Raw genomic sequence first — 11,283 nt, 5'->3', positions numbered from 1 at the left:
AATGTTATTTTTGGTGCTGAGTTGGTCCAGACCACAGTTTTGAGGGGGAGGGCAGGGAAAGTTAAGAGGAAATGGGTGTTGAGGACTCCTCCTATATCTAACTCCACATTCCTCTCCTATACCGTTTTCTCCAAGTTTTGGAGCTCAAACGTGTGAGAGGGAAGAAAGAGCAGAGAGGGAGGACAGCAGCAGGAAAACAATCCAAGGCGATCACTGAAGGGTCCAGACTGAAAGACACAGGCTAAAGGGTAAGAACGTCATGAGAACAGATACCTGGGTTTCACTGTTTACCATCCGATACACAGCTTAGTAGATGAGTAAACTGTTGCCTGAGATGCAGGTCACACCCTAATGTGACCAAATGCTTAAAACAAATCCTTAAAGGTATTGTCTGAATGCCTGGCAAGGTGCTTTCCTGTTCTTCCAGCGTGACACACTTGGTTGTGTTTGTGCCAAGAAAGAACCTCAAGCTGTTACATCAACCAGATAGTATGTAATCAAACAGGCCTTTCTGAGCTGCCCACAGTCTAATAGATGAAAACATATGGTTTCCCTCCATGGGCACAGCTGGGTGGGAAAGACTAACATGTGCAAGGTGTGTAATAGCAGCTCCCGAGAGACTAGCTGCACAGTGAAGGGTGTATGTCCAAATGTTTATGTGAAGCACCGCTAATTGAAAATATATTGAATGCTTTGTTAAACAGAGTATCAGTTCTCTGTTCCTGGCCACAGAAACAGGTTTTGGTATTTTAGACTTAATATTTTAGCATGCCACAATGCTGTATTTGCATTTTAGTAAAGTTTCTGATTTTCACTTTTTAGACTGTGTCACAACTAAAATTAACTAAATTAAAACAGCTGTATCTAGAAGAAGTGGAACTAAATCTTACATCATAATATGACTATTTGATAGACGGAACAATAACAGCTCTGTTCATTTTCTCTTCCTTCTCTTCCTTCTCTGATATTGTGTCATTGTTGTATAAAAACTGTCTTTTTAACAAATTTCCCTTTGGGGAGTAATAAAGTCATTCTTATTCTTATTATTCTTTTTCTCAATAGACTTTACTGGTGTTGATAACTGAGGAATGTGCAGAAAACTTTAAGACTTTCAGACCACATGCTTGTTTATAAAGGTCACAGGGCGCGTATGCTCTGATGTTTCCTCCAGAGACTGAACAGGCTCTGAAGATACGGTGAAATCCCCCTCGCTGCCTGGCAAGATAAATTAGCGGAGATTGTCAGAGTGGAGAAGAGTGATGAAAGCGCTCGGTTTCCTTGAGAGGCAGACAGGGGGTCCACTGTTTTTGAGAAATCTTCATATTTGAAAGGACAGGAAAGAAAGGGGTGATCTTAAGCAGTGGCGAATGGTGCCTCTTTGACTACAGTACAGAGCTCTGTCTCTATATAAATCAATGTAAAAAATGACTTTACAGATTTATAATCTTAATCTACTATCACAATAACATTAACAGAGTTGTTTTGCACACAGGTTACAAGAGTCTTCCCTCATATCTGAGCAGCCATGGTCTTCCTCCTCATATCCATAACTGTGCTACATCTGGTCACACTGGCCATGCTCCTCATCGCCACCCTGGAGAAGGTAAGATGAACATAATGAACATATACTGTATATGAACCAGTGTGTTCCAACACTGTCCTGTCTAACTCATACTCCATGTCATTGGTAAACCATGTATGATATGAGAAGAAACCCAACCCAAAAATGTTGCACATCAACAATCTGTGGTTTGGATCAAAGAGTCACTTCATACTGTTCCATCAGTAATTATGAACTGCATGACACTTGTGAACCACTCAGCAGGCACACATTTAAAGTGATAGGAACTGTCTTTGTCTTCCTTCCTGCAGTCCTGGTGGATATGGGCTGATTCCGAAATCACAGACCTCTGGTATAACTGCTACCATGATAACGACACCAAGACGTGGCTGTGTGCTGCTGTCAGAGAGAGTGGTAAATTATCAGAGTGCCTGCATCATTACACAATATCGTGTAAACATTCAAGCTAGTTTGTTTAATTAGTGGTTATAATGAGCATTTCTGTGTGCATGGACATTGTTGACAGTGTTGTGCACCTGTTCTCTCAGAATGGCTGCAGTCCGTCCAGGCCCTCATGGTCCTCTCTGTGGTCTTCTCCTCTATCTCCTTCCTGGTTTTTCTGGGCCAGTTGGTGACCATGTCAAGAGGACAACTCTTCTACTTCACAGGCTTCTGCCAGGCCTTTGCAGGTGCTGTGAGGCCTTATCCCATAATCCACATAAAACTGTGCAGATGAAAACCTGTCAAGATTTTCTTTCCAACTCAAAGGGTGTACACTTTTTTCAAAGATAGATGCAGTATTTTATACTGTGTGAGTGTGTGACCTACACCGACCCTCCCTGGGAGCCTGAGCCTATAAAACTTTATTTAGAAAAGTTTCCTATGTGAGCCATTGAAGGGGGAAGTGAAAGACAGAAAGTTAGGGACAAACAGAGATGGTACTTAGGAACGGAAAAGAGAAAAAAAAGAGAATAAGCAGTGCCTGTATGCGTAGGAGCCAGGAAGTTGTTGTGCTCTCCTCAGATTACAGGATAAAAGATTCTACTGAACACCAGAAATATGAAGGTCCGGGATGTAGAGGAAGAGAACCTGAAGAACCTGTCAGCATTTTCGATCCTCAAAGAACTGTGAAAACAAAATGTATTTCTTGTGACATATGTTTTATACATGGAGGAAGTAGTTCAGATTTGGGATTATGATAAACAAGATTGTCAGTATTCAATATTTTCATTTTCAATACTGTCAACACATCCTAAAAGAAACATATGAACTCATTCTACCACATTTCACCATGACCTACAGTATATTCAATTAACACATTTCTGAAAAGAACTGAACATTATGAACTTTGCAAAGGTAGAATTAATGGCTGATCTCTCCCTGTTGCACTGGCAATGGATTGTACAATGATGTAGATAATCAATATGTCATGCAAATGCATTACAGCTATTATTTGAACTAAAACTTTCTCATGTGTCACTATGTCACCCTTCTAGGCTTCGCAGACTTTGCAGCTTGCCTCATCTTCACCTTCCACAGAAAGGAGATCCTAAATGACTCAAGAGATCTGAGCAAAGGACGCTTTGGCTACTGCTTCATCCTGGCGTGGCTGTGTGTCCCTCTGCTCCTGGTCAGCTCCCTCCTGTATGTCCACCTGCGCAAAAAGAAGTGAGCCAAAAAGCAACTATGATAAAAAGGAAAACCTGTTATCAAGAATGCATCGCTCCCTAGTAACCACAACAGTAAGCACACATCAGGAAATATGATGGCTGAGACTCAGCATACCTCTTTAAGTTATGCAAATGTGTTTTTCTTCTGACTCATTATCTATTACTAGATAAAACATTATCTTGTCATAATAGCATCTCATTTTCATTCAGTCATGAAGGATACAAACCTCTTCATAATGTACAATTATGACATAAAACTATTAGATAATGAATGCATATCTTGTAATGGTTGTACAGTATGTGTGTGATTGAGTGTGATGACTACAGGAAAATATGGATATAATACTTACAGTATAACACTTTTTTGTATTTTTTTTTTTTTTTTAAACATATCTATGTTTCTTAATAAAAAATAGAATTAACTCACTGTTGTTACTTTTTTCAAGTTTTTTACAGTTTAGAGCAGGCATGGGCAAACTGAGGCCCACGGGCAAAGGCTACAATCCATTGCGCTTTTTAATCCGGTCCATCAAATATTGGTACAAAATTGTCCAAATTATAGCAAAGACCTCAAACTTTGATGCACTGGCAAAAAAGGGTGACCATCAACAACAATAACACTGCTCCCACTGAAACTGAATGTAAGTTTTCTTTTACTTTTAAGTAATGGCTTTTACATGTTGACATACAGTAAAACTCTCCATCAATCTGATTCTGGCCCGGCCCGTCCATCAAATTTTATAATTCACTGTGGCCCCTGAGCCAAAATGTTTGCAGACCCCTGGTTTACAGAGACAGGAAAACAGGGAGACAGACAGAGTTTGTTTTTACAGCATGACATGCTGTAAAGATCATATTGGTCGGGAGTTGAACCGGCGATCGACTGCTCTAGAATAGAGTCTGCTCATATACTCCAACCTTTCCACTACCAAGCAGCTCGTTACACTGTAAACATGAATTGGTTTCACCAAACAGACGACACGTCACCCTCACCAGAATGTGATGTGTTTACAAATGTGTGTTTGGTCTGTCTGTCTTGAATTAAGTGCTCCATGTATTAACACAGTGCTTGTGCAATCCTCTGACTAAACACTGTGGTTTGAACAGGTATGTCACCTTTGTGTTTCAATCTCTCGCTCTTGCACAGCATTCTTTGTGCACTTCGAAGCATTACTGGTAAAGAAGAAGAACGTGATGATCAGAGGCTTTAATGAAGTAGCCAACAGAAACAAGAAAATTAAAAAAGAAAATGCACCTGACGCCTGCAGATGTCAGCCGCAGTTTTGCATGTTGCTCTTCTACAAACCTACCCATCCGGATTGACCAGCCTAAAAAGGAAACAGTGAAGTAAACAACAGCTTGTCTATAGAAATAAGACGTGTGTCAATATTTTTCACCACACACCGCACACACTTTCATGAAGCGTATAAATTAAAGGTATAATATCAGTGTATTCATATTTAAATCCTGCACCTATGGGAGAGAGAGGAGGTACAATACGATCAAGCGTCTGAGCGACACGCCGGTCTGTCAGCCGCACAGAATCTGTGGAATCCAAGAACAATGTTAAGAACAATGTCCGAAACAGGGAGTGGAGGGGTGAAGAGGAATGAGATGACAGACAGGGGAGGGAACCTGTCCTCTGACAGCTCAGAATTTAACACCTCCACCTGAAAGAGGAGACATACAGCCCAGGAGGTGAATATCACCATGCGTTTGTTTGTTTTTGGTTGTTTTACATGTGGTAAAATTGACTCTTCTTTTTTTTTTTTCAAATAACTTGTTGGTTTTTCTCTTCTGTCAGCATGAGCTTGGAGACGAGGCTGCAGCAGAACACAAAATGTTGTCAGGACTGAACTTGTAAACCCTGGACAGGCGAAAGAAGGAGCGTTGGGAAGCCGCCAGACCACAGACATCAAGACTTCTGATGATTTCTCAACAGCTCCCGACAACATGGAAATATTGTGATTGCTTTTTTTTGCCAGAGGGATGATATGATCACTTTTATCAAATCAGAAGGTGACACAAGCCGAACTGGGCTGGTGTTGTTGTCGTCACACAACTGTTGTAGTCAGTAGTTGGAACTTTCATAGCAGTAGCTCTTTTTTTGTAGTCAAAGACAAAGCAGACTGCAGTCATGTCAAACTATCAGGAGAAGAGCCTGGATGAGAATGTGGTGTTCCAGCCGGTGGTCGAGTCTTCCCCAGAGTTCCTCTACTCTGAGAAGGAGCGACAAGCAGTGGAGAGACTCCTGAATTCAGGACCCGAGGCGTTTTATAGCACCACTGGCACAGAGCCTCTCGGCTGCTTCCTGTCCTCTGAAGAAGTCAGCCAGATAACCAGCTGGGCTCAGGACTATCGCTTCAACCAGCAGCAGGTGCCGCGGGAGGAGAACGGAGTGGATGGCGGCTCAGACACGGAGGACTTCTGTTCCACCTATTTTCCTTGCCATTCGGACACGCCAACCCCAGACCTGGACCTTGGCTGGCCTGAGAGAGGCCCCTGGGTGCCAAAGCCAAGCGTTACCGTCCACAGCAATCCCCCAGCTGAAGGAGAGCCTCATGTCAGAGAGATAATACGACTGCAGTTGCAAAAGGCCAGCCAAGTATGCAAACAAAATTAATAAGATTTTACACAACAGATGTTTTCCTGTGGTTAGAAGTCATGTAAATGTACACATTTGAGGAATAGTTGATCACATTCTGTAAGACTTTATTCAGACTCAGTTTTACTTATGTAATATCTGATTACTTTTTCAATGCCTACACCCAACATGGTTTTCATCAGTGAACAATAAGAATCTCATAAATAAGTGTATTTTGCTGTATTACATAGTAAGGCCAATGACATGCTGAGTTGTATTCTTGTGTACCGTGCAGGTAATTGCCATTGTGACTGACAGACTGACAGATGGTGCAATAATTGGTGATTTACACAATGCTGCCTCCCGTGGTGTCGCTATCTACATCATCATGAACCAAAGATCCATTCAGGAGAATTTCACGCTCAGCAGGCTCAGGCATCCAGTGAGTCGCTCCACACATCAGCACACACCTACCAGCTCTCCTCCTGTTTACTGTTGGTTGATCAACACATTTTGGCAACTGAATGGATGTGTCTCAAACAAATATCACATCAGACGCATACACCAGCATCATTAAAAAACCCGACACGCTGCATCTACTGATGATAAAGCCCAAGTATGTTTCTCTACCTTGGCAGAGTTACGTTAGGAATGTGTTGTAGTTTGGCAGCACCAAGCTAAACTGGTTGCACAACATTCAGTGCTCTCTGAGCGACCAAACAGCGATCAGCCAGTTATTTTCTTAAGCAAACAGAGGTTAAAATCTCACGTCAGTATCTATAGTTAAGATTCAGAGTACTGATCTAACACATTCTGTTGGTATGCCATGGTTCACCACTTCGGACAAGACTAAAACATCTCATCATCTAGTCCTACTGGGTGCATGACAGCAACATCTGGCACAGTGCTCGTAGATGAACTGTCATAATCGCCTGACTTTTCAAGTAGTGAGCACAGCCGGTCAAAATTAAAATATCCTCTTGTCATTCTCACTTTCTGTTTAGCAACATTTGTTCATCACCTGACCTTAAACCTAACGTAATAGGCTGCTGACTCACGACAATCAACATAAAGACTGTATAGCCTATGTCTGGAGGCTTGTCTGCACCTTTTCTATTTTAATGGTGAATGTTATGTTGTGACTAACCTAGCTTTTCATTTATATATTTTCTCTTCATTCATTTAAATACTAACTCTCAATTTCTTTCATTTGAAGTTTGTTTATTTGTATCTGCATATTCATGTACATACAAAAACTAGTTGTAAATATGTCAGATTTAGCTCTGGAACTAATTCCCATCTGTAGCCCCATTATCATGTTTTATAGTTTACTGTAAAGCACTTTGAATTGCCTTATTAGTATATTAAATGTGCTGTACACATAGGCCTTACCATGCAGGGAGCGTGCCTATGTTCCCACAGCCCTATGTTCCCACAGCCCTATGTTCCCACGGCCCTATGTTCCCACAGTTCTAAGGTTTTCCTCAAAATTAGGCCCTATGTTCCCACTGGACTCTCTCTACCTATCTGGACTCTATCTATCTGGCCTGTCTAGCCTCTACCGGGTCTTTTTACTAAACTTAACCAACTCTTTTCTTCATTGCCTAAACCCAACCAATGGTGGGACCAAAGGGCTGTGGGAACATAGGGCCTAATTTGGCACTGTTAGCATGCTTCCATTAGCATTGATTTAGCTTAAGGCACTCCTTAAGCCTAGCACAGCTGCTAGCATGGCTATACAGTCACAGATGCTTGAATGCAATTCAGTCATGAGTTTCAACTTAATCTTGTGATCTGGCAGAACATGCGTGTCCGTGTTATTGGAGGGAAAAGCTTCTCTACGAGGACGGGAAGAATGGTGGTTGGGGAAATGAAAGACAAGTTTCTTCTGGTGGACTTGGACACAGTGATTCATGGCAGCTATAGGTAAACAAACCTGCCTTTTTCATTCTTTTTCGACAACAGGTTCACACAACTTCACACCTGAGAGTGATGTAACAAGCTCTTTTTGTACTCTGCAGCCTCACATGGACGGACGCCCACCTGCACCGGCAGCTGATCACTGTCATTCGTGGACCAGTGGTTGAATCATTTGATAGGGAGTTCAGAATCCTTTTTGCTGCTTCACTCCCAGTGCCAGACACAGGGAAGGCTTTAGGTACCCTGAACATTGATGTGAATCATCAGCTCAAAGACTTCCCAGGTCCACTGTTCCAGAAGCAGCACCTCTTGGACCCTGAGATTATGAACCCTCCATCTCCACCTGTCGATGGCCTCCTGGACTGGGAAGCCATGGGTGTTATCCAGAGACGGGGCCTGGACAGTCCTCTTGATCATCAGCTGGAAATGCAACCGAAGAACGACAAGTTTAACAAGAACACACCCATTACAGACGGTTTAACTAAGCCTGGAAACCACTTTCTGAATAAAATAAGGTAAATGGATCTTGGTTCTTAGACACCATCAGGAAGGCCAATTTCACTTGAGACTTATACTGAGACATTTTTCAGTTTCTTTGAACATTTTAAGCTATAGATTGGGATCTTGATCATTTTCATAGCAACACACAACGCCCACCTTTTTTTTTTTTTTTTTAATCAAAATTGAGTATCCAAAATAAGATGTGTGTTTGTTTGTTTGTTTTATTCTTTTTTAGGGAAGAGCCTATATTAGAGAAATCTGCTTCCAGGCAAGTCTCCACAGAGAGGAACACCAATGTGGATGAACAAACAAAACGACTTGGTGATAAAACAGCAGAAAGAACACGCAATGTGGTCGGTCTGTCCAATACTAAGAGACGAGAGGACTTAACGAAGGAGCCCATCATGGAGGAGAAGAGCAGTACAGAGGAAACAAGCTCCAGAGTGGTGAACACACCTTCCTCTCGAGTAAGTCACTTGTCTTTGATACAGGGCTGTTGCTAGGAATTCTGGGCCCCTTGAAAGAACACTGAGGTGGGACTCTGGCTCTTCATCACCACTTTTTTCTTAGACAATGTATCATCTATTTTTCTGTTGCTCTATGTTCTTGACAGTGCCTGACACAGTACACTCAATTATTATTAGCTTGTAGGGGCTATTGTTGCTCCAGCATGGACTAAACCATTTTTTAAAAGAAGGCAGGGAGTTATTTCTTGGAAAATAAAACGTATTTCATGAATATTGAATTTGTGGCTTTGTTTTGATGCTGATGAAGCATTAGGATAAGTATTAGTCAGGGTTATATGCAGAAGAATTTACTCATAGATGATTAGGCTGCTGGGGGTTGTTGTGGGCCCAAATGGGCTGTGGGCCCCTAGAATTGTCATCACCTTTCTCCCCTATGCAACGGCCCTGCATGCTCTGATATAAAACGTCTGTGGACATTGAAACGTATTTCTCTCCTCACAGAAACCTATAATCCTGAGGGTTCCTCAGTCTGAGAGCTTCGGCTCTCTGAGTGACATCATGAAGAGGATTCAGTCTCAGAGCACGTCAAGACTGACCAGAAAAGGACCAAACGCCAAGTCAGAAATGAGCCGCTCCATGATGGACCTGAGCGTCCACAATTCAGATTCAAGTGATGAAAATGTCCCAGTGCCAAGGTTTAAACACAGTGTAAGTGTGTAGATTTGTTAAAGTATGCATTCATATATTCAAAAATAACAGAGGAAAAAAGGCATTTATTTACAACTCACAGTCACAGCAATGTTACCCTGAAAAGAAGCACTCTTATCTATACTCAAGTAAAAAGTACACCGTGATAAAGAAAGCAATGAAAGAAGAATTGTTTAAGTCAATATCATTTTTGACTTCTATTGAAAAATATATAATGAATATAATGAATGAATGAATGCCGAGAGCAACACAAAAAATCCTGGACACAGATTTCCCAAAATATAGACAGCTAAAACCAAAACTACATGAATATGATGGCAGAGAAGTTTAAAAAAAAAAAGAAAGTCTATATAACTTGGGTGAGATGGGAAAATGGGAAAAAAAAAGCCATTTAAATGTTTGCCTTGTGACCTTTTAAAGTGAGCAGGCTCCTTGACGTCTCATTTATATATTACAAAAATGTTTGTCCGTTTATGTTTAGGCAGACTCAACAAAGGCTTGTTTGATTATTGAAGTTAATAACCGCATTGTGTCTAAAGTCCCTTTTCTAACAGAATGTGTTATCAGCATGACATTTCATTCACAGCAGTTATTTTGGCAACTTTGTGTGTATCATTTGTTGGTCCATTAATGGTTCAAAGAAAAAATAGAAGCCAAAATGAACGATATGAAATAGTCCTATTGTTATTTCAGTGTTTTACGGTCTAAACAGATAAACTGACATATTGCACAGTATTTGATTAACGTACTGTTAATCTCTGTTTCCTTGGCAGTACGTCACCCCAGGTCAGATGACACCTGCTGTTGCTCTGATGAAGAAGAGGAACAATGAACAATCTTTATTCAACAGAAATCCAAAAAACCTTCTTCCCATGGAAAGGCCTCGCAGCTCTAGTTATGGTCTCAAGATGGACTGGAGGAGGTTGTTGCCAGAGCGAGATGGGGATCAACACTGAGGAGTACCTTTATAACAACATGTTACACTGTGTTAATTATCCAGTAACAGACTCTGATGATAAAACCATGTAGGATTCATAGGTTTTGTCTTTTGGTGCAATGTCCCACTGAATCTGATGACTAAATGTTTCACTGAAAGTTGTATAAAGTACTTCACTTTATGTTTAAATAAATGAAATTCATGCTGCTGCTCACACAGAATAGCTGTTTTAACCACTGCACAGTTGCCACACAGCTAATTGTATATACAGTATGCTACCAAGAGGATTTAGGTGAGTGCCTGGACAGTAATTCATTTGAAGAAGGTTAGGGGAGTAGAAATGATAAGGAAGATGAGTATTAGCGCTGAAGACCAGGGCAAATAATGAGAGGCTGGAGAATTTTTTTTTTTTTCGGTGACTTTAGGAAAGAGGTCATGAGGCCCTTAAGAATATGAACAATTTCCATCTTTTGTTTGCATTTTGCAAACAAATCACATTTATAGGTGCTTTGTTTTGCATTTTCTTCATTTAGTTAGATTTTTTGACTTTTTAAACGTTTTAAACTCATTTTTTGTGAAATATTTAACGTGGACAGTCATGATCCCAGGAGGATGACGCATATTAACTTGGGCAGGTGATCGTCGGGCTGGTCACCGTCTCCACTGGTTCTGTGAAACATTTACTGGCATTCAGTTTTCTGTACAGGTATCATTTTTGACTTCTGTGATCTCTGACCTTCACCATTTGTGTTACTGATTGAAACATCTGCACAGCCGTTGGATGGATGAGAATTTAGTTCATTCAGGACTTCCTCCCTCGGGATAAAATGTAATCATTATTGATGATTCCCTGACAGTTTTTTTATTCATCCAGTGAGATAAAGGTTCTCATTTGTCCTTTTGTTTATAGGAAATAAGCAAAACGAATGACTAAT

The 11,283-nt window shown here is 41.0% G+C and overlaps 2 protein-coding genes across 2 annotated transcripts; both read left to right on the top strand.

The window, feature by feature from the left end:
• Nucleotides 1–113: 113 nt before the first annotated feature.
• Nucleotides 114–3,551, top strand: emp3a (epithelial membrane protein 3a (MAM blood group)). Its single transcript, XM_083971519.1, has 5 exons — nt 114–248; nt 1,493–1,603; nt 1,873–1,975; nt 2,110–2,250; nt 3,058–3,551. The coding sequence occupies exons 2-5, from the start codon at nt 1,526–1,528 to the stop codon at nt 3,231–3,233; spliced, it is 498 nt and encodes a 165-aa protein (XP_083827645.1). The 5' UTR covers nt 114–248; nt 1,493–1,525; the 3' UTR covers nt 3,234–3,551.
• A 1,817-nt stretch (nt 3,552–5,368) lies between these two features.
• Nucleotides 5,369–10,367, top strand: fam83e (family with sequence similarity 83 member E; the record flags this gene model as incomplete). The annotated part of the gene is made up of 7 exons (XM_083972184.1): nt 5,369–5,836; nt 6,111–6,257; nt 7,617–7,741; nt 7,837–8,250; nt 8,472–8,703; nt 9,205–9,411; nt 10,185–10,367. The coding sequence occupies 7 exons, from the start codon at nt 5,369–5,371 to the stop codon at nt 10,365–10,367; spliced, it is 1,776 nt and encodes a 591-aa protein (XP_083828310.1).
• Nucleotides 10,368–11,283: the final 916 nt, after the last annotated feature.

The sequence above is a fragment of the Trachurus trachurus genome (assembly GCF_905171665.1).
Source record: "Trachurus trachurus genome assembly, chromosome: 5".
NCBI classification, from domain to species: domain Eukaryota; kingdom Metazoa; phylum Chordata; class Actinopteri; order Carangiformes; family Carangidae; genus Trachurus; species Trachurus trachurus.
This window is presented reverse-complemented; position numbering and strand designations above follow the sequence as displayed.